This window comes from Perna viridis, chromosome 7 (genome assembly GCF_037379345.1).
Source record: "Perna viridis isolate PV_CMFRI_1.1 ecotype Kerala chromosome 7, ASM3737934v1, whole genome shotgun sequence".
NCBI lineage: Eukaryota > Metazoa > Mollusca > Bivalvia > Mytilida > Mytilidae > Perna > Perna viridis.
Genome location: NC_142451.1, coordinates 25051489 through 25076954, shown reverse-complemented (window position 1 = coordinate 25076954; position 25466 = coordinate 25051489). Strand labels below are relative to the sequence as shown.

The 25466-nt window shown below is 31.8% G+C and overlaps 1 protein-coding gene across 9 annotated transcripts in view; it reads right to left on the bottom strand.

Annotated features, from left to right (window-relative positions):
• The window catches only part of LOC148611959 (uncharacterized), a 64443-nt gene that overhangs the window by 10479 nt on the left and 28498 nt on the right, over nucleotides 1–25466 (bottom strand). For 8 of the 9 annotated variants that reach the window (XM_088593000.1, XM_088593002.1, XM_088592998.1 and 5 more), the window contains 5 exons: nucleotides 21849–21895; nucleotides 14224–14295; nucleotides 11783–12100; nucleotides 8993–9120; nucleotides 3183–3241 (listed from right to left, as the gene is read on the bottom strand). In XM_088593000.1, coding sequence (XP_088449126.1) covers nucleotides 3183–3241; nucleotides 8993–9120; nucleotides 11783–11858 — 263 coding nt within the window. In that variant the 5' untranslated portion in view covers nucleotides 11859–12100; nucleotides 14224–14295; nucleotides 21849–21895. Of the gene's footprint in view, nucleotides 1–3182; nucleotides 3242–8992; nucleotides 9121–11782; nucleotides 12101–14032; nucleotides 14165–14223; nucleotides 14296–21848; nucleotides 21896–25466 lie in introns of those variants that run through there. The other variant, XM_088593005.1, reaches the window with a different exon arrangement.

Below are 25466 nucleotides of genomic sequence, written 5' to 3'. Positions count from 1 at the left end.
GAATTGGTTTGGTTTAGACAGTTGTCCGATTTTCAATGGTTAAAAATACATTTAAGTACCAGTCCATATAAATTTCAGACACTGCCTATCGTACAGGTAATTAATGGTGTAGAAAAACCCACCGAAGAAACAATATTTTTTTGTCTTCAGATGCTATATTATAGGAAGCATTAGTCTTTTCTGTAATCAGACCTGCACTTTTTGAGAAAATCATTATTTTATCTCACACTAAAATCAACCAAATCAAAGCAAATCAAGAATGATAACTCTTGCTAAGTGCTACTTTCATGTACAGTACATATAAATTTTATTTCAAAAGCACAACACCCAAATGAAAAACCAAAATTGATTATGTGGTCTGTAACTGATTCTGAATAGGAAATGAAAATAAACTTGGTGGTTTGTTGACATGTATGAATCACCTCCTGTCTGATTTTTATAAAGACTGCTACTTAAACTGAAAGAATGGGACTTTAAAAAGTGTCTGATTTAGACAGGTTTTCAGATAATTCAGGGTTCTGTTAAGACAGGTTTCACTGTATATCCTTTGGGTCATGTTCTGTACCTTGTATAAATTTCACATTTATATTTCTGCAAGCTTGAGATTTTCCCAACCCATCTATGCAATAAGCACACTGGGATAGGTAGAAATTTTCTCATTGCTCATTTACTTTTCTTGCTTTGTATGTATTGTTTTGTTATTTTGTGTTCTCTGTTGTGTTTGTTTTCCATATCTGGTCTTTGTCCCTGGATTGCATTCTTTTGGTTTCCGCTGAGGTCTTGGTTCCCTTGAATGCTTTTTCTTTTGGTACAGACAAACAGTTATTTTTCAGAAGAATACTATATTTTATATACCTAACATACAAAATATTGGTACTGTTTCATTGATTTTTGAAATTATTGGTACAGTTGGAGCAGTACGAACCATACAGCTTCTTACACTCATGAAATGTCACAATATTACTGGTATGCTTAAAGTATAACATACTTGCAAAAATCAAATTTAAATTTGTATGAAGAATCCAAAAAATATGAAATCAAGGCAGATACTAAGTGAATTTAAAGACAATTAAGTTTTCCGATGGTATTCTAAAATGCAGTTCTGGGTGTACCAAAATTTTATGACTGACAGAAAATAGATCAATAAATAAAACAAGTGTGACATGGACAGCACAATATCATTTTACTCTTGCAAATTTTTTTTTATGGCTGCCAGACCCTTAGACATACTGGTATCCTTATAATTAATTTCCCTAACTACTATTTTACACAACAGAACCTGCTTTTGTAAGTGGCCATTATCAGAATGCAATAAAACAGAAAGTTGAGTAATTATAGAGAACTATCTGTTTTGACAGGGTTATATGAAACACTGGTATAAATCAATGGTATTATGTAACTATAAAGAATTCTATCTTTAGAATTTGGCAATAATATTTATTTGTCTGTCACTTCATTGGAAAAAAAAGACGTAATTTCATCTGCTACTGAAAATCTTTGATTAATTAATTTGTCATTTGGTCTAAAAATATTCATTTTCTTGGTACAAATAGATCAAACTCATCATTTATACAGGAGAATTAATTAGTTTTGTGTTATAACAGTTTTTCAATTGTATTTTCTTAAAATGAATCCATTTAATGGAAAAATGGCTTTAAATATGATCATTTTACCTACATGTTTTAACTGGTAAATGCATGAACTTATTCTAAGAGAAGTCCAGTACATGCTAACAAATTAATATAAATTACTTTGAAGCTGTTGGCCTGTTCTTTTTTTAGATTGTAATACTATTGTCTAACAGTCGTTGGGAGGCCTTGCCTGGGTTTCATAAAAAAATCTCAAACTGAGATTTCCCTCAAATCTTCAATTTCAAGCAATTTGATTATATTAGTGGACTTTAAGTTGAGGAAGGATTTGAGGAAAATCTTAATTTGAGATTTTTTTTATGAAAACTGGACCTAGGCTTGCAAACCACAATGCACAACCAGAAAGAAGGACATAAAAATTGTTTACACATAGTATCAGGTAATTTACAGGTGGAGGACATAAAAAAAACTTTTCACATATAGTACCAGGTAATTTACAGGAGGACATAAAAAAACTTTTCACACATAGTATCAGGTAATTTACAGGAGGAGGACATAAAAAAAACTTTTCACATATAGTACCAGGTAATTTACAGGAGGACATAAAAAAAACTTTTCACACATAGTAACAGGTAATTTACAGGAGGAGGACATAAAAAACTTTTCACACACAGTACCAGGTAATTTACAGGAGGATATAAAAAACTTTTTACACATAGTACTAGGTAATTTACAGGAGGAGGACATAAAAAAAACTTTTTACGCTTAGTACCAGGTAATTTACAGGACAAGTAATGAATTTATTGTTTACAGTTCTTTACCTTTTCTATAAAAAAATGTGATGAGAAATTAAGGTGTAATAGCTCTATTTATGTAATCAAAGTCAACTTTGTGATAGTTCATAGTGATAGCATTGCCTAACCCATGTCTACTCACCTGAGAACCTGAGGTGTGATAGCTGTATTGCCTCATATCTGCTCACCTGACGCATGATAGCCTTATTGCCTCATATCTGCTCACCTTATGTGTGATAGCTTTATTGCCTAACTCATGCCTGCTCACCTGAGAGTCTTCTTGCCTTACTCATGTCTACTCACCTGAAAACCTGAAGTGTGATAGCTTTAATGCCTAGCTTATGTCTGATCACCTCAGATCCGTATGAGTGAGTTTTGTTGTGAACACATGTCTGCTAACCTGAGACACAGAGGTCCGATAGATTTATTGCCAAACCCATGTCTGCTCACCTGAGATCCTGTGGTGCATTTGCTTGAATGCCTAGCTCAAGAGTGAGTTTTGTTGCCTAACCAATGCCTACTCTCCTGATGGCTTGAAATAACAGTTTCCTTGCCTATTTGATATCTATTCGCATGAGAACCTGATGTGTGATAGTTTTATTGCCTATTATCTAATTTTGTTGCCTATTATTTCTACTCATCTAAGACTGATAGACTAATTCATTGCCTATCAGATTTCTACTCACCCGAGAACCTGATGTGTGATAGTTTTATTGCCTATTATCTAATTTTGTTGCCTATTATTTCTACTCGTCTAACACTGATAGACTAATTCATTACCTATCAGATTTCTACTCACCTGAGAACCTGAGGTGTGATAGCTTTACTGCCTATTGGTTTATTTAATGAGAACTTCTCCTGAAAATAAATCAAAAGAATCATTACTTGGAAAAGAAGTTGTATCAAATTTATAATTCTTAATTGAAATGTACTAAGAATACAATATGAAATATCGCAGTAGTTCCCTGAAAGTTGTAACAAAATATAGATCATGTGATAAAATCATTACTTTACTTCAGTACATAATTATAATGAGTAGCAACTTATAAGAATAATTAATGTTAACCATGAAATTTTCTCACCAAGATTTGTAATGCGAAAATTAAACTGTCATGAATATTTTCTTTAAAGAACATTACAGTACAATTTGATGAATGATCACGAATTTAAAACTGCGCCAAATCAGATTTATAGCAAAAACCGTGAAAAAAAGACGGCGTGAGAATTTCCTGGTTCACAGTATGTATGTGTCCTACTACATTGTATCATTTTTGTTTAAGGTTAGCTAATATTTATGCTACCTTCATAATGACTAGTGTCAAAACTTTCTTATTTTATGATAAGTAATAATTAAGCTCTGATCCCTTCAGCATATCTTCAATAACAGATATGAGGATTATCTGATCGAGCTGATTCTGCACACCAAATTATATCAAATTACTTTCAAAAAGGGTTATTACCTAACCATGAAACACATGAGACTGAACTTCATACCCATGAAGCCAAAGGATTGGAGCATCAAAATGCCTATGATAAATTATCGTCAAAAACTTCAGATGATCCAGAAATGTTTTGAATGGTGCTACTGTGCCATTTCTTCTTTATATTAAAGCTGTTAAGCTTCTGTTGCACAAAATGTGACCACTAGAATATTGATTTCATCATCTGAGATACAAGACATTCTGATCAGGCTAACTCAATCACCATGCTATAAGATCATCAAGATAAACAGAAACCTTCATCAAAGTTAGCTAGATAAATTGTATTAGGAATGTTGATGATACACAGAAAATAGGGATAAGGTCAGGTAACAGACATCAAATGGAACAAGAGAATTAAGGATTGGTAAAACACTAACACCATACATGTGACACACATACTGTGGGTTGGCAAAAATAGACATTAACACTTGTCACACACATATTGTGGGTTGGCAAAACATAGACACCACATGTGACACAAATATTGTTGCTTGGCAAAACTTAGACACCAAATGTTAAACACACATATTGTAGATTGATAAAATACCGGTTTTATGTGCAGTACACATATTGCAGGTCAGTAAAACATTAAAAGTATACAAATATAACACATTGACCTTTGATCAGTATTACAATATGGACACCACATGTCATATGCATACCTTGAGCAAAAACATGTCATAACACAAAGCAGTTTGAAAACAACATAATAAAAAAAAAGTTCGACCAAATGTCATGCCGAAATACCTTCAAAGAATAAAGCATAAGACATTGGGACAAGATATAAACTCTATTACAATTGGGGAATGTGCTTGTATTAATAACCAACATGTCTTAATCATCTGTAAACTGATGAAATGCAAAATAAGTTAAACATGCCAAAAATTGTTATCATCAAAGGGAAATAACTGTGATACCAAGCACATCACATAAAATAAATGCTAGTAGCCAACTTGTCAAATAATATACCTGAAAGTCCTGGAAATTTGCATATTTGTGACACTACAACAGAAAGTGCTAAGTGAACAATACACTGTACATTGAAAAAATAAAATAAAACCATGCTTTGAACAAATTTACAATATCAGAAGAGATAGCACAAAGAATACAGGTACTTTTTTTTAATGTGTTACACTAGATTTTGGTCCTTGAACCTTCATCTGCTGGGGGTTTTACTCATTTCTTTGGCATAGAACTTCAAAACTTTCTTTCTCCATGAATCCTGCTCTCAATGTCTAACCTAATACAGTTAATAAGGAAATAAATTACACCTCTTCTCCTCATGATGCATGGCTTTAGACAAATGAAGGGTCGAAGTAGGCAATCTGTAGCTGGCCGAGTAGTAAAACTGTTCTGAGAGGCAACCAAATATTTGATGCTTTTTCTAATTAACATATCACAGACTAATAAATTTCATTCTCAGACAGTTCAGTTTCTGCAAAATTTGCACTCTTGACCAGATGGACAAAATTTCTTGTTCCTACCCCTGTCAGAGCATCAGTGCCATGCTGATTAGATCACTGATGCTTTGACAAGCCAATCCAGATTTGACTACACAGTGATACAGTGTTCTAGGATTTTTCAGAAATTGAGGTTTCCTCGGGCAAAATCCATATAAAATCAACTTTCCCACAGTCAATGACTGTTTTCCTAACAAAACAAATCCTTACAGCATATGAAGTTGTCACTGGAAAGTGTAAGTAAGTACCTACTTTCCCTGACCCAAATTTCAGTAGCCCCGGGTAACGGGAAATAGGAATCCTAGAACACTGTAATACCTGCCATAAGTAAAAATATGATGTGGAGAATGGTAAGAGTTTAAGAAGTACCGAGAATGAAGTTTGGTCTACTGTAGATCCAGCTCATTATAAAGCATAGAGAAATTGTTTGGGTCTGCTATGTATTACTCTTTTGAACTGTTGTGTCTTTTAATATTTAAATGCTGGTATAAGGTGAGATACAGTTGCATATGACCAGTAAACAAGCATTCTGACAGTATTGCTGATGCAATACAGTGTCCCCTTTCGTCCTTTGAACTCATTGCCTTTATGAGATTTTTTTTTTATATATTTGAACTAACAATGGATGGTGTTATTTTTTAACAATCAAGAGAAAATAACTCTTGAACAGCAAAAGCAAATTCCATCAAAATCAAACCTGAGCTTCATTTTACAGTAGATAATAACATTTTTGCATTACAGAAAGCTGCATAAAGACATTCTCTTTCTATCACCTGGAAAGTTGAAAAAAACTTCATTATTATGAATTAAAGGGCAGATAACTCTAGAATGACAGCAGCAATTTGCATCAAAATGATGAAACATAAAATTTTATGTAATTTTCTATGTCAAAGGGCCATAAGTTCCATATAAACCATTTTGCCACAATAATATTTAAATTTAATTTGTAACTTGTCATGATAAGACTAGCTAACAAATATGAAATCAATTGGATGAGGCATTACAAAGAAAAGTCTGGAAAACATAAAATTTTATGAAATTTTCTATGTCCAAGGGACACAACTTCTGTAAAAATCATTCAACCGTAATATCATTCGATCTTAACTTGTAACTTGTCATGATAAGACTATATACCAAATATGAAATCAATTGGATGAGGCATTACAAAAAAAGTCCAGAAAATATAAAATTTCATGAAATTTTCTGTCCAAGGGCCATAACTTCCATAAAAATCATTCAACCGTAATATCATTCAATCTTAACTTGTAACTTGTCATGATAAGACTATATCCCAAATATGAAATCAATTGGATGAAGCATTACAAAAAAAGTCCGAAAAACATAAAATTTCATAAAATTTTCTATGTCCAAGGGCCATAACTTCTGTAAAAATCTTTCAACCATAATGTCATTCAAAATTAACTTGTAACTTGTTATGATAAGACTATATACAAAATATGAAATCAATTGGATGAGGCATTACAAAAAAAAGTCAGGAAAACATAAAATTTCATGAAATTTGCTATGTCCAAGGGCCATAACTTCTGTTCAAATCATTTAACCACAACGACATTCTAACTTAAATTGTAACATGTCATGATAAGACTATATACAAAATATGAAATCAATTGGATGAGGCATTACAAAAAAAATCCGGAAAACCAAATGTGACTGACGGACTGACCGACTGACGGTCAGACATAGGGACGGAGTGCAAACCCACAATTAATACCTACAAAGGATTAGTAGAGACCAGGAGACTGTTTGCTGTAGAAGAACTGACATGCAGACAAGGGTAAAATTCTCACTTAGTGGCAAGGGGCATACCTATTAATCCTCCAACATTAGAAGTGAGACTCCCACAAACTTAATGAAAAAAATTAGAATCTCCTACACCTACATAAAAAGTAGAATTTTTGGGAGATTTTTTTGTTAAAATTACTATATTATCTGTGAAAAATACTAAATAATACCATTTTACATCAAAACTGCTTTAATGTGAAGATCCCCAACATGAGAGTTTCAATGGGGGTGACATCTTCCACATGAACTCTTGTAAAGGTCCACAGGTATGAATGGGCTAAAATATTTGGAATAGTTTATTTTGTGAATGGAGGCAAAGTGCATAAACTTTGGTGTAATCATCCTATAGAAAATTGATCAGTACCAATTGTTGACAGTTGACAGAGGTTTTATACTTTATATGTGCTATAAAACAGATATAAAACCAGACCATGATACAAGATACTTAACTCCATTAGAATTTTATATTTGGTGTCCCATGGAAAATAAGTGTGCAATGAAAATGAATAATTCATTTATACTATCTTACAAATTGCAGAAAATATAAAATCCATGATACATTTTATTTAAAATTTGTCTCAGTTAATGAGAATTCTGAACAGACACAACAGTTGTCACTAATATTCATGCACTTACATCGCTATCAGAAAATTCAGCTAATAACAGCTTATTTTTTTTTTTTTAAAGCTGATCAAAGTCCAAAGACCTCTGTTGAAATAAACTGAAATGGACTAAATGTCTCATAGGTGAAGATTAGGAAAGACCATATTTGAAACTCTTTGGACTATAAGAGTGTACTATTCCCATAAATTTAGAAGTTTCAAATTGAATAGCCATTAGCTCCCATGCCAGATTGCAAAGGTCATTGGACAAAATAAAAGAATTAATGTGTCTCAAAAATTCCTAAGCCTCCAAAGTCATTCCTCCCAAAGATGGTAATAAACGAAATAACAATGCAAATGACCCTTCATTCTAATTTTGAATTTTCCCAGTAAAAAAAATCAAATGTAAATTATCTTTTGCTAATCTGTTGAAATCTTCTGCAGAACATTAAATGTCAAGTCACAACAATATGCATCAGTAAATCTTCTTATTTGCATCAAATCCCTAGCTACATGATATACTTGAATAATCCAAAGATATTTATCATGATGATTCAACATGATAAAACTTCTTCAATTGAGAGTTGCAACAAAATCTAATACTTTCAATCCAAGATAATTCCATATTATAGCATGTAAACTAGGAATATCCTGAATTCTGCAATATTGATTGGGCTAAATCAATTTCACAAACATGTAACAAAATCAGATTATGCCCCCTTAGAGAATTGACCAGAAGTCATAGGTGTGATAATGTCAGTCATTTCTAGACATTACTATCATGATTTCACTACTCAGGAAATATTTCCAAGAGAAAGAGAACAGTAACAATAATTGAAAAACGAGTTGTCACACTGATTCCAATCCAAGCCAATCTGTCATATTGCTATCCATTGGTATCCATAGAGAATTGTAAAATATTGAAGTAACAAACATTGTCATGGGAAATTATTAAATTCATTAGTCTAAACATATGTGTATGCTGGGTTCAGTCTCAAAACAAAATCCAACTATATGGCATATCTAGGCTAAATAAAGCTTCATTCAAAATGTTAAGTGGCTATGATAAGTACATGTAGTTACAGAGAAAACTTTAACCAAAAAGAAATCTGTAAGCGATGGTTCATTAGTGATACCCTAGCTTTCAATCATGGTATAAGGAAAATAAAAAGTCCTCAGTAAACAGGAAGTTGCTGTTCTAATATATGGCGTACCTTCATGAAGAATGTGTTACATATATGTACCAGTATACAATTTACTTACGAACGCTTTTTCCTGTGAGTTCAAATTGGCCGGTTGTACATTGCCATTAGTGTTAACAGCGGGAGTACATCTCCTAGTTCTAAATTTAGCATTCTCTAAATCAGAATCAGTAGAATTCTGCTTAATCTCTGAAATTTTCAACAACAACAAAAAAATCAAATTTTCATTCTCCTGTCATACCCATTCATGTAATATAAGCCTAATGTTCAGATGGATAATACCCAATACAAAATACAGATCAAGCTTTTTCTAAACTAAATGTATATAGAAATTATGTATGTGTTGCTATTTCCAAAGGGCATGTTCAGTTTATATAAAATTCGACCATAAAAATAAACTTAGTCAAATCTGGATGGATATTGCATAATGCTTAGTAAATTGTGTGCTAACTTTGCCAAGTAAACCTTTTTTGCAGATCATTCACATATTAAATGGAGACTTTATTGCAAAATGAAGCCAAAATGTATATATTTTGCCAAATTGGTGAAAAAAACTTTATTTCATTACATTATTCTTTGCAGGAGATTTTAGCAACATACATCAACTTAAGTGTAAGAATCAGGCAAAATGAAAATCAGAAACATGTATGTGAAAACCCCACCGATATGACAACGTAATAACACTCAAGGATTCTTTCTCTATTTAAAAGACCATTATTTGATCTCTGCATCACAGGCTTTGTACAGAAATTTTTTACTAGAATCTTAGATAAATGAAGTTTTTGACTGAGTTATCTGCCCCTGAAATGTTCATTTTCAGTGCATTTCAATGACAATGTAACTCAATGGTCCAGCATGATAATGAAAATCTTGTCTTATTTCCTTGGTTCTGATGGTGCAGATAGTGAAATTACACTATGAAAATGATGTTTGTTTTTTTCATACCATGTTTCATCCACTGCCTGATTCTTACATTGACTGACACTTAAATATTCCAACCATGAAAGCCTATTGTATCAAGATAACCTTCAATAAAATGTTTAGTTTAAGTATGAGGAATCGTATGTTTGGTTAATAAAACCACCAACAGACCTCCAGTTTCATAAGAAATTAATTAAATTTGCAGAGAAACGGTACTTTTTGATGTCATTTCTACACTTAAACGGATAAATGTTATAACAACTCCGAAATCTACTTTGTCTGGGTTTAGCCATCTTTTTAACATATCAATATGTCTGTTAGTCTTTTAGTGGGTAAGGTAAAATTTTCAGTTAATAACAGTACTGGAAACAGGTGTATACAAATATACACCTTTTTATACATAATTTAAGGAGGTAGACCTAGGGTGGGGGACTTAACTATTAAAATCAATAATATGTTTGAATCATACTCAATTCACCAAAGCCTATCAAGCTTTCATCTGAATCAGAATGAAACAAATCCATGTTTCTTTGATGCTTACATGAGATTGATGTAAATTGCTGAATACAAACGTTCCAATGATTTTTAAGAGCTGTGTCCCTTACCCTAGGTCTACCTCCTAAAAGTTTTTTGGGATCATTTATTCCAGAGATTAAGATCTTTCACATGTAAGTTTAATGTCAAATAAAACAAATTTAAGAACAAAATCATAGTGATAAGGAAATTATCCAATCGTGTACTTCACAGTATGCAACGGTGAACCTCGAATACCAATACTTTGGAATGTTAAATCAATTCTGAAATCAAGTCAATCTGAATCTATTTAAACAAGACTGTTCAAGCATAGAGTTATAATACTATCACAGTTCAAAAGCTTTGTAATATGAACTCAAACTGCATTTAAAATGAATCTGATTCTCATGGGTATAATCCCTTCTAAAGTGTGGGGACAATGAATGAAATCAATGAACAAGTTCAGAATAAAACTGACACAATTGTGTTAAGGGTTACAGTTGATAAATTAAGTTTTTAAACTTCTTTCAGATCTTCAAAACTGTGGGTGTATTATAATAGAACTGGAGCTGTAATTTATATATAAAGTACCCAGCTTAACTGTGAGCAACTTGACATTAAGGAATGACCTAAAAGTTTATGTTGTAGCCAAATGTGTTTAATCCAGCAAGTCAGGCTAAAAAAAATTAATATGTTCGTTTCCTGTTACCCTACTCTAAACATTTTATGACAATTTTGGATCAAGTGCTATTTAAATCTAGATTGATTCCACATTAAATCAATGTAAAATGTTTATGAAAAATAAAATAATTTTTCTATCTACCTACCCCCTTTTTTTTCATTGCTGGTATCAGGAAAATACGATTATTATTTTTTTTAGCCTTGTTAAACTTTTATCATTGTAATTAAAAACTATTATTTATTGTCACATGTAAATATTTTTTTCAAAAAAAATTTCAAACAAGTATTGGTTGTCCAACAAACAGGTCATGATTTTGTCCATTGTCTGAATTTCACCTCATCTGATAAAGCATTAAACAAACAGTATAAGACTAAATGAATTAACATGTAGCTGAAAAAATCTTTTCTAGAAATAAATGTATCATAAACTCCCCTTAAAAGGTTAAACATGTGAAAATAAACCATATAATCAGGAGAAGATTCAGGATATAAATTAAAGGGGGAAGGAAAAGGATGCACAGTAAAACCTGTCATGTGATCTGATTTTACATTAAATACTTTAATATTTATTTTCAAGGTCTTTTCAGCCAGGTTGTTGCTGCATACCGGTGGTTGCTAAGACTGGTTTGACTATAATCACCAGAATTTTGATTCCATGCAAAATAATAATACTTTTTAAATTTAAGGGAGTGTATGCACAATGTATCCCTCTTAAATCCACATTCAATTATCGTACCTTTCTCTATCCCATTTGATTTACTATGGAGGTCAGGTTCATCTCTGGCGTGAAACTTGCTCCGACCACATCCCATTCTATATACATAGCCGAAGTTTATTGGTCATTTACTCCTTTAGAAATCAATTGGTATCACTTGATTAAATTGTTCACTTCAATTATAGGTCACTTAATACTCCAGAATTGCACCATGAAATAACTAGTCCTCATTCTGAATCATCCAGACAGTACAAAGTAACATATCAGACAAGCTTTCTCTTTTATAAGAAACACAGGAAGAATGTGATAATGGCAGACTATGTCCAACTTGTTAAATTTCTGAAAGTAAAATAAAATCAATGATGAGATAATGTGTTAATGGACATCATCACCTCCAATATACAAACATATACTAAATCATTATTTTCCATTGAAGGTGCAAATGTTTGAACTTTCATACACATCTCCTACAAAGAATTGTATGAAACTGGAGATTGACACTTTAAATACTGTTACGAAGTCAGGTGTGATATTTCACAAATCATTAAAATCATTTCAATATACATTTGGAATTTTTTGTTCATCTTTTATGCATAGAAACCTTATAATATATACTTGGTTCATTGCATAGTGTGAGTTTTTTCCTTTTGTGGTGGAGTGAGAAAGGCAGAGTAGTTTCAATAAATTAAGTTGCTGACATTCACTGAAGTGTTGGTATCCCAATGGGAGCAGAATGTGCACTATTTGTCAGTAACTATCAATGATACTTTTTCTTATTAAATTGGTCAAAGTTCCTATTGATTTACTTTTGGAATAGAATTTTTTATTGATAAACGTGAACTATTTATACAATAATGCACTTTCCAGACACCTTAGACTGAAATCATTTCACACTAAAAGTTATAGCAATTTTAAATTTTCTGTTATAAATTTTGAGTTGGTTTTTCTTCTGACAATTTCATGAAGAATTTACTTATTTACTTTTGTTGCTTTGTATGTATTATTTTGGTTATTTTACATTCTTTGTTGCGTTTGTCTGTTCTCCATGTCTGGTCTTTGTCCCTGGATTACATTCTTTAAATTTCTGCTAGAATCTAATGGCTCCCTTGATTACCCTTTCAATTTTGCATAGAATGAAAAATTGTTCTACCGTGTGCTTAATTTGTATTAATTTTTACATTCCATCAAAACTACAATTCACTACCTCTCACATACTCTTTAATCAAGAGAACTAGACATAATGACCATTATATGGACATCCAAACAGACTTAAACAAATTCATTGCACCCTCTTTGACAGAAGAGAAATAAAATATGAAAAAAATGCTGAGTAAACATGAATACAGTACTTTTACCATTTATAAATATTTTGAAAGATCTTTAAATGTCTAGTGTCATTAAAATAGAAGATAATAACCTGAAAATTCAATACTTGCCATCATACAGACAGTTGTAAGCACTGAGGTCCATTTTATTGTTTGTGCTTGTGATCAACTTTGTTTATTCATGTTGCACTACTTATACTCAATTATAGTAAAAATACATATGTATTGATCAAAATCTGAACTATATTATAATTATACAGAATATGTATATGGTTATTGTAATGGCTTGTACAGGATAGGATTTTTTTTTCAGACATTAGTAATCAAGGGGAGAATCCAGTGGTTTTGAAACAAAAGAGAGGGATTCTAGAGGGATTCCAGAAAAGGGGGTTCTAGGCATTTAGTTGTTAATTTTTGCCAAAATTTCACATGAAATTAACACATACTAAGCAACAACATTAACATATGTTCAATAGGGGGTCAGGAATCAGCAAGTATTATTTGTACTGCAACTCTGTTTTTAATTTCAAGCAGCAACATTAACACATGTAAAAAAAGGGGGTCAGTGATCAAAACCCCTCTGCCTAGATTGGTAAGTATCATCTGCACAGCAACTTTGTTTTCATTTAGAGCAGCAACATTAACACATGTAAAAATGGGGGTCAGGGATCAAAACCCCATACCCCCTGGATTGGCAAATATTATCTGTACTGCAACTTTGTTTTCACTAAGAGCAGCTACATTAACACATGTATAATGAGAATTACCACATTCACTCTAAGTAGCAAAACAAAGCTCATGTGTCCACATTCAGCAACACATTAGGGATTTATAGATTGAAAAATAACTTTAGAATATCATTTATTTACATTAGTAGATGTGCTGAAATAAAGTTTCTTTAATTTATAAAATCAAATCAAATTGTTTGAAGTTTTAAAGCACTTACACTGAGTGTAAACTTATCCTCTGACAGTAAAATACATTTATTCACTTCCTTCTATAAATATTTAAACATCACATACAGTACATGCATTACTTAAGACTGTAAATAAATTTTGGTTTACCATTCATGGTAATATTTTCCTCATAAAATTGTTTTAAGTATTACAATTCAATGTACAAAAAAAAAACACTTACCAGAATTAGTTGTGTTAGATCTTTCCCAGTGTAATTTAAATTCTTTCGTGATTTCCTTCACCTAGGGAGAACCTGTCAAAAGAATACCACCGTATTATAAACGTTGAATGTTTTATCAATGGTGTAGTGTGGTTTGGGTAACAGTGTAATATTTACTCCTTTAGACCTTGGCTATTGACGATATATTTTTGTACGTACAAAGTGAAGGAAGTACTGATAATAGTCGTCGACTACTTATTTTTGAACATAAAATATGACAGCATTGTTAACTCGGCAGTAAACAATGTACATAGCTAATAGTAATTAAACAAAGATGCAAGTTAAATTTCAATAGATTAATTTTTTTTGTATTTAGGAAAGTTCTATTATCTAAACTAGAATTAACACGGTAACATGAAAAAATTATATATAGGCCTATACTTTGAAATTGCCTCATAACACAGAAAACTGTCTGCATCCTAAGAATAATTTCTTTTAAAATAGAATGTTCTTATAATTTTTTTGCATTGGTTAATACCATATCTTTTATGTAAAGAAAATTCATTTCTACTCACATATATATAGTTACTTTCCACTTTGATAATGACAAAATCATGCAGAATATCTCGACAAAGAGCATAAGCACATGTGGAGATATTCTAGAAGATATTGTCAGTATCAAAATAAAAATTAATTATTATTCTGTACATAGATAAGCCATTTTTTGCATTTTGAATCATTTTAATATACATTTAGTTTTTGGAATGCTTTTGTACCGCAAACAAAATCTAGTCATTGGACTACACATTGTTAGCTTGTGACTTCATTTTCATTCAAAACTCGAAAAATCTGATGTTGTCACAATCACTCCCAATCTTTTGTCAGATGTTTTTCAAATATCTTTTCATGTACCAGCTAAAGAGAAATATCTGTCAACAGGATCAAAGGGAAAAAAGTACAGTTTACCGACAAATGAAATATGCATAAAAAAAAAAAAAAAAAAAATCAATAGATATCTTTTAATTGATGGTCTTGTCTTCTTACAGAATTGGTTACATCACCTTCTATCACTTCAGTTCAAGCAACATTAAAGGCCAATATACTTCATTAAACAATGTACTTCAGTCCAAGCAACATTAATGGCCAATATACTTCCTAACACTTCAATACTAGCAACAACAATGGCCATTATACTTCATTATACAATGTACTTCTGTGCTAGCAACACTTATGGCATAATTATTTCCTAACAATTTGGTGCTGAGAACACTAATGACCTATATACTTCCTAACACTTCAGTCTTAGTGACATTAATGGTCAATTTACTTCATTATACAATGTCCTTCAGTACTAGTAACACTTATGGCCAATATACTTCCTAACACTTCAGTCCAAGCAACATTAATGGCCAATATACTTCCTAACACTTCAATACTAGCAACAACAATGGCCATTATACTTCATTATACAATGTACTTCTGTGCTAGCAACACTTATGGCATAATTATTTCCTAACACTTTGGTGCTGAGAACACTTATGACCTATATACTTTCTAACACTTCAGTCTTAGTGACATTAATGGTCAATTTACTTCATTATACAATATCCTTCAGTACTAGTAACACTTATGGCCAATAAACTTCCTTATACTTTGGTCTTAACAACACCTATAACCTATATACTTCATAACACTTTGGTCCTGATAACACTAATGACCTATATACTTTCTAACACTTCAGACCTAGCAACACTAATGGTCTATATACGTCCGAACACTTCAGACCTAGCAACACTAACAGTCTATATACTTCCTTACACTTTAGTCCTGACAATACTATTGGCCTACATACTTCCAAACACTTTGGTTCAAGCAACACTAATAGCCTCTATACTTCCTAAAACTTCAGTTCTAGCAACACTAATGGCCTACACTGTATATACTTCCTCACACTTCAGTCATGGCAACAATAATGGCCTATACTTCCTAAAACTTTTTTCCTAGTAACACTAATGGCCTTTATAATTGCCAACACTTCAGTCCTAGCCACACTTATGGATTATATACTACCTAAAACTTTGTACCTAGCAATACTAATGGCCAATATACTTCCTAACACTTCAGTCCAAGCAATACTAATGGCCTATATACTTCCTAACACTTCAGTCCAAGCAACACTAATTGCCTACATACTTCCTAACACTTCAGTCCAAGCAATACTAATTGCCTACATACTTCCTAACACTTCAGTCCAAGCAACACTAATTGCCTACATACTTCCTAATACTTCAGTCCTGGCAAACAGTAATGACTTTTATAATTCCTAAAACTTTGGTCTTAGCAATATCAATAACTACTACACATCATAATAGTTTGGTCCTACTATCACTAATAGCCACTGTTTGGTCACAGCAATACCACTGGCAAGTATACTTTCCAAAACTTTAATCCTAGCAACACCAGTGGCAACTATACTTTCTAAAAATTTCATCCTAGCAACACCAATGGCCACTTCACTTATAAACACAAGTCCTAGCAACATCAATGACCACTACACTTTCTAAAATGTTGGTCCTAGCAACACCAATGCCCACTACACTTACAAACACTAGTCCTAGCAACACCACCGACAAATATACTTCCTGAACTTTGGTTTTGCAACACCACTGGCAACTTTGATTCTTTACATTTCAGTCTTAACAACACCACTGGCCACTATATACTCCATACTTATACTGAACCTTGTGATATTGAACCACTGTTCAGCTTGAAAACAGGACAAGTTTGATCAACAAAGAGACATTTTTAATGCAATATTCTCATTTGTCATTGGACTAGGAAAAGTCAGAGAACTGTCTTTAATAACATGACATGGCAGCTTCATAACTCATTGAGTCTATGTATTGATTTATAAGCCACCAAAGAATTAAAAGGTCACACAAAATGCTCTCTTCATTGTCTTCAAATGTCAAATCCTATTGTCTTCAACAAAAACTATTATTTTGTTGATGAGCTAGAAAATTCATATGTATTTCTTTAACAACTCAGAACAATTCAAAATAGAGTATATGCTACAGTATCAATCAAACAATTTTTGCAGAATCTATTTTTTTCAGGCTTTCACAGCTTGATTTACAAGTTTGTGGAGGTTTGTTTGAAGGTCAACAATATGGTTGCTATTGATTATAAATGCAGCAAACTTTAATCCAATTTATTTTTGCAAGTTTTTTTTGTCCCTGCAAAATGAGAGACGGTAAACTTTTTGCAAAAATAGTGAATTTGCTTTTGGTGTCTGAAAAACATTGATACCTTTCATTTAGTCGCTCAACATTGTGACTATAGTCAAACTTCTTTTTATCATTATATAATAAACATCTCACTGAAGTACAGTATAGGCCCATCCCTAAATTTTGCAGTATTTAATGTTCAAGAGCTCAAATATAATAAATAGGAAAAGAAATTAAGATTAAAAGGGAGCTCCTTCCAGGAAAACAGTTCATGTGGGAGATTCTCTTTTCTTAACTATTTAGTATTTCGTACAGAAAATGAGGCAGTTTTAATCAGAAACTGCCCATAAATCTTACATTTTTATGTCAAAGATTCTAAATTTTTCATTGATTTTGTAGGCATCTTTCCCTAATGTGGGAATGTTGACAGTTAGGCCAAGATTTCACTAAAACATATTTCCCTCCAAGTCTTTTATAGATATCTTATGAAAAATAGATAAATCTGACAGATGAACAGGCAACAACCTTGCACAATTATATAGCTGTCAAAAGATGAGCATATAAAAACAATAACAGCCTTCAAATAGACATCATTTTCCCCTTACTGAAGATGAGACTATAAAATGTGCATTCTAGGTTTATTCCTTACTTTAATTCAGTATAGTTATGACTATAGGTAAGTAAAATAAAGCTACAAAATTGTCTCCATTACCTCTACCAGGAAATTACTCTTAACACATGGTGCATTAAAAATGTAGTATCACTTCACACACAGTTATTTACTAAATAACTTATATCTTGTCAGTATACATGTACATGTACAGAGCATTCCATTGTACCATGGGTCCCACTGTATCATGATACTACTAGAACAAGAGTATAGAAAGACATAATGAGAATGGATATGGTGAATATATCAAGGAGACAACAACCTCAATAAGATGAAAATTGTCCACTCGAGGCCACCCGTGGATCTTCAATGAATGACGAGGAAACCATAACACCACAGGGCAAACTGCAACTGGCCCCTAAACAACATTATACACAGGCATAGCAAAATAGTTCATTTTCAGTATTAGTTGTGCTTAAACAAGAAACCAAGTGTAACTTTGTACCCTATTTTTGAAAGGTTTTTCCCCCCCAAGAAACAGGAATACAAAGGAAAAAGGTCTAGATTTTCATGTAATTTTCAATCATTTTCAAATTTCTCTAAGGTCATGATAGGAAAAGTCCTGTCAAATAGAAAAAAAGCTGAAATAAGAATTTAAAAGTTATCCTGATCTACTCAAAAGTTGTTGAAGTGTGTGCATGTATATTGCCATTGCAAGATTTGTAATAGAAATAAGTTTAAAGAATTTTTTTTTGGAAAGGGGGGGATAGCACATAAATTCACCACATCATTTGACAAGCAATTTCTGACTGTTAAAGATGCTACACCAGAAAAAAATAAGTTCAATGCAATGACTGATAAGACGTTGTACTATCTTCAGACAAAATGGAAATTACTTTCCTAAGGTGTGTTCTATCTGAGTTGAAAAGATAATTAACTGTGGTGATACAGTGAGACTCCAGTATATGTGATATGTGATATTCAATATTATTTCCAACCATATAAGTATGACCTATTTTAGAGAAACTTGATCAATATGAAACATTCTTTTTCTGAATTAAACTGTCACTATGACTGAGTTCATTCTCAATAAGGATGAGAAAGTGAACTTTTATATATTTATAAGTTTTATTTCTCTATAAAACATGACAAGTGAATGGACCAAAATGTTAGTCATTGCCATCAATATGGCAGCTTTACATCATATAACAGGTAGATGTGAATGGAAGCCAAGATAAGTAATAGACCTGATAGGTATCTGTCCTATAGGTCAACAATTACATGTAACTATGCAATTGACAAAGAAAACATATATAAACAGATCCCCTCTTGGGCTTTCAAATGTGTTCAGTTTAGACAGGAGTTTGGTTTACCAAGGTTCAAAACACAGTTAAACTGATATATAGGAGCATTAGGAATTATCTGGTTTAGACAGGTTTTCAGATTATTCAGGGTTCACTATAAACAGGTGTTTTGTCTACCTAGTATCAAAATACAATTAAATTGATATAAAGGGACACTGACAAGTGTCTGGTTTAAAAGGTTTTTACATTATTCAGGGTTCAGTTTACTGTAAATACTATATTAATCATTGACATGATCAATGAATATTACAGAACAATTTTATTTTGTGTTTTAATATTTTTATGTAGGTTAAAATGCATCATTATACAATAGTCAACATAAAGTTTCTGATGTTATACACAAATAAAACGTTGTACAATCATATTAATGATAGAGCACTCAAAGTCTTCAACTAAGCATAACAACAGAAAAATTTACATGAAGAGCCAAATATCAGTCTTATAAAAATTAGACAGGAGGTAGTTCATGCATGGCAACAATCCACATTCATTTCTAATTCAAAAACTGTTACAGACTACATAACCAGTCTTAATTTGTCATTGGGTTGTTGCACTTAGACTGTATAGATTGTGTATGAAGTTAGCACTTTTCAAGAGTTATTATTCTTGATTTGGTTTCAATTGCTTTATTTTAGCAGGAGATAAATGTATGGTTCTATAAAATACAGATCTGAATACAGAAGTGACTATCATTACAAAAAAAAAATAGCATCTGAAGACCAAAAAAAACCTTTGTTTTCGGTGCCTTTTCCACACCATAAATCACCTCTACCAAAGGCAGTGTCTGAATTTTACATGGACTAGTACTTTAAATGAAGGTTATTAGTAAATGAAATTCTGTTTATCATCACATACACTTACAAATTTACAAATGAATCCTCAATATCACATCTCCATATCCTTGATACATACAAATTACAGTGAACCAATTACTTTTTGCGGATACTACTTTCCAGGATTAAGGATGTCAATCCAATTTCATGGTGTTATAATTTCAAACCAAGCATATTCTTAAAGATGAATTCTTTTATAAAGAGACTTATTTGCATTGATTTATTTTCCGGGTTTCATTGCTCACAAATTTAATTAAAATAAATGCGAAAATAAGCTAGTTTATAGTAGGTCATGGGTCATATAAACTTATTTAGTTCATTATACCAAAGAAATGACAAATATTTAAAAACAATATCAACAAAATCATTGTGCCATGTCTTATGAAATGACTGATGAATTTTCCAATAGCATTCCCTGCTCTAATTAAAGATTTGGTGGACTGGCATTGGACAATACCAGACTACTTATCATTTTAAGTCCCCCCTACCAAAAAAAATCAGAACATCAGGAATTTGATTAAGAAGAAGCATCTTAAATAGAAGCCTACATGGGTTAAAATTTACCTTAAAAATGGAAGGTCTCAGACCTTGATCAATATAATGTCAAAGGTCCTAGGTCAGAACTTTAGGGTCCAGGACCTTGGATCATCACTAATTTGAATAATTTGAACCCCAGGTCTATTTGCAAAAGAATTTATCAATAAATATGCAACAAATCAAAATCTTAAAACTGATATGGATTGGCAAAAACAGTTTAATGTATACAAAACAACAATGGAAGTTATGCAAATCCCTTTTACATAACAAAGAAAAAAAACAGAAATGCATGAAAGTCCAAATAGAACCCTTCCCAAACTACAAAATAACTGAGCAAAGCTCACTAGGTGATAACCCAACTCCCCTCCCCTGAAACTATAAAGGAAACTCCATAAGTGATTTAAGGTCTTCCGAAAATATCTGAAAGTTTCATCAAATTCCATTCAGCAGTTTCAGAGAAGATGTGGATTAGAAGATGGTACCCAAACAAACAGACAAATAATTTGTAACCGCAACTAAGAAAAACTTGGAAGTTGCACACATTATTGTGCTAGGTTACCTGTTAATAATATCCCAACTTGTACAGTCTATATTGATAACAGACAGAAACAAAAATGCTTCCAATGCATGTCTGTACAAACTGAAATCAATCCATCCATTTCAAGTCAAGATAACTGTGGCAAAATTTGGACAGACAAAATGAAGGACATCCACTCTTTGAGTGGGAGAATAAAAACTACATTTCAGTAGCCACGAAAAATGACGGATGAAAACAATGATGTTAGACAAGGACAGTGAGTAATAATTGCTTACAAATTATATTTTTGTATTCTCAAATCAATTTTATCACATGATTTCATGAACCCTTTTACTTATTTCTGACCACTTTCAATTTTTTTGGTTTAATTTTCTTTTCAAATATATTTTTTCTATTAAGTATTACCGGGCAGTTCATTTATTGTCAAAAGGAAGAAGAAATCAATCAATGATTCAATTTCCTCATAATCATAGCAGACAAACAGAAACTTAGGAAATAATTAATTCCACATAATTAGCAATCCACTAAATTACTTACCGTAACTCAGGTCTGTTTTGATGTGTAAATCCACGTCAAATAAAAACCTAGAAATAGAAATATGGCGGTTATATTTACAACAATCCTATTACCAATGTTATTTGATGTGATGTAATTAATTCTAGTACAAACATTCTTTATTCCTCTATTTCTCTTTAACGCAAGCTTGAGAATTAAATATCTATACATTTAGTGAAAAGTGGCCCAAGGGTTTAGATTGTATTGACCCAATGTGAAGATTTAATTTTTTCATACATTTTGACCTATACATGGTCCCTACACAACTAATTGAAGACCATCAAAGTAAAACTTAAGCTTGGAAACTTACAATATATTTAAGATACAATTAAAATTCTTAATAAGTTTGGTAAAAAAAAATTAAATGATTTTATTCAAGAGCAGCAAAAAGTTATATATAAACCAACTTATTTTTGGAAGCTTTTGGAATTATTGCAAAAAACATCAATAATGAACTGCTGCAATAGCTGTCTAGTCATGAAGTAATCATGAAAATACAATATATTTTGCTCATGCTATTTATGTCCCAAAAAATTAAATACAGTGGATTCCTCTAAAGTAGCACTCCACATAAGAATCATGCAAAATGTGATTCATTATTGGAAAGCCTACACATTTTTATTTTTGATAATTTTGTTTAAAACAATTTGAGTAAACAAAAATTAACATCTCATATAACCCTTGTTCTTAGTAGATATAAATTATATAGAATGTACTCTAGAATTCAAAATTAAGGGAGATAACTCTGTAAATAACACTAAAATAAACTGTTAGATTTTCAATGTGGATTGTCTCCTAAGAGCAGACAGCCTGGAATAAATAATTATACATTTCATCATGCAGACCTATATAGTAACTCATTAACAAAAAATAAAAATGTGTAGGCTTTTTTTATGTGTATCACATGTTACAGAATTTGTATGATTCTTACAAAGACTTTTACTTACTTGCATAGCCTATTTGTCAGAAAAAAAACTTCCAATCAAAGGAATATGCAATTAACAGAAATTATCATTCCAAGAAAAAATCCTGATAGTTTCAAAGTTAAAGTGGGACATATTCTTTAATCATGTCTACTATAAATTAGATTACAGCAATGGTGTCTCATCAAAATGAAGACAAAATATTGTTGTCAAAATGAAGTTCTTTAGAAAACTGAGGTATTTCACCTACAATGTATTGTTGTTTTACCAATTAAGGTACATTTTTTAATAAATTTTGAAAAATACTTATGCAATTAAGAAAGAAAAATTTTCTAATTTTTGGTCTTATGCAATGCAAATAAGAGGAATTTTTACATGGATAAGATGGAAATGTTTTATTCTTTGAGTTTCTAAGCAATTAAGTGGAATCCACTGCAGTAAGCACTAATACTTTAGTAAACCAGGACAAAACCAGTAGCTTTTGTAAGTAAACCAGAGTATTCAATGATTACATTGAAATTTAGTATGACTTGACCATAACGATCCAAGTTATACATGTATTAAGGGCATAAATGGCCAGTGACTATTCCTGTTCAATTTTTAAGTTGCTAATATTGTTAGCGACTTCTTGCACTTTCAGTACTGTATATTCGCATATGATTTGCATAATTACATATTTGCTGCAGATCTGTGCCGTGTTTACCACCATAGCATTATAGTTCTAGGTTCATATGAGATAAAAATGTACCTCTTAAATATCATACATGTGTGTTCGTGCGTTTGTTGCTTGTATGAGAACGGGAAGTTAACATGAAATGATCATTTAGCACTGAACATTACCCAGTTTCCGATTCAGGCACAGGGGCTCGTTACAAGACTATAAAGGTCATATAATTAGCAGGACCGCTATATCTATAAATATTCAGTTGTTTAATCTGGTTCCTAATCAGGTTTCCAAAATATTGCTGAAATGTTCCTCTTTTAAGGAGATATACCTAGGGTAAGGGACAGAACTCAAGAAATCAGTGATATGTTTGTACCATATTCAATTTCTCCAAACCCTAACAAGCTTTCATTTGAAATAGAATGAAATCAGTCCAAGTTACTTTGATGCTTACACAACATTGATGAAATATGCTGAATATAAACATTCCAATGATTTGTTAGTTTTGTCCCTTACCCTAGGTCTACCTCCTTAAAAAATATCATACCATGTCTATGTGTGTTTTTTGCGTGTATGAGGATGGGGAAGTTAACATTAAAAGATGAAGTGAATGGTTAGCATTGAATTATGTAATATTACAAAGTTTCCCATTCAAACACAGGTGCTCGTTACAGCTGACTATATAGGCCATATACATTACCAGGGACCTTATGTCTATATATAGCCATTGCCAGTTGTTAAATCTGGTTCCTGGTAACCATTTATTCTGATTGAAATTATTCGGGTCATCAGGGTTACAAAAGAGTAATCATACCAAAGGAACCAAAATTCTAGCAGAAGTCACTCAATTTTAGAGCATATGGCATTCATGCCATTTTGGATGTTGAAAGTAAGCCAAAATCAGTGGCAGAGAATATTTGACGATTAGCGACTTTAGTCTTTGATTATAAAGGCTGCTACTTAATAGATATTTGACCCACATTTAGGTCCACATGTATTCAGGTAAGGGTAGACAGTAAATACAGTAAAACCTTTCTAAGGCAAACCTTAAAAAACCTGTCTAAACCAGACACTTTTAAAAGCCTGTAAGTTAATTTAAATGTACATTGAACCTCTTACTGAACCCCTGCCTATACTGAACTAATATTAAAGTGCCAAAGGACAGGTTTGACTGTTGTTCAAAATACAACATCTACTGAAAAACCAAACTAAAAAAAAATATTTAATTGGATTTTAGTTAGAAATAATTCCATGACTGACTTCATTTTAACACTAATGCATGTCAATATCATTTCTTATTCAGAAACAGTTACATACCCCCATAACTAGTCTTAGTTTGTGTTACATACCCCCATAACTAATCTTAGTTTGTCACTGAGTTGCACCTTTTAGATAAAAATTATATAGATTGTACATTATATTAGCACTTTGTAAGATTTACCGTTCTTAATTTGCTCTGATTTGGTTGAATTCAGTTTGAGATGAATGTATGGTTTTCACAAAAATACAGACCTGAATACAGAAAGGTTTATTGTTACATACAAATATAGCATCTGAAGACTAAAAAAAAACATAGTTTGTTTCATCAACATGAATCATCTAAAAAAAAAGACAGTGTCTGAATTTTATATGAACAGGTACTCAAATAGGTCAATTTCAGGTGAAAATACAGTGAATAAACCTACTTCCTAACATATGATCTTATCACATCTAATTGCTTTGGTAATTACATATGATCACCTTGAGATACATACAACATATACAATTAATCCTGAAGCCACAATCTCTCTCTCAATCAGACACCTACAATTAATAGTTAATTTGGCCTCTCATTCTTATTTTATATAGAATTTATTATGATTCTATGGCCTCTCCTCTTTTCCACTTATAACATATTAAAAACATAAATTTATTGCATACCATTTAAATGTAAGTTTTTGTTTGTTTGTTTTTTTTAAAGAATTTTGTAATGTACAACTGCTACACCACCCTACATATTGGTATGGCTAGTGA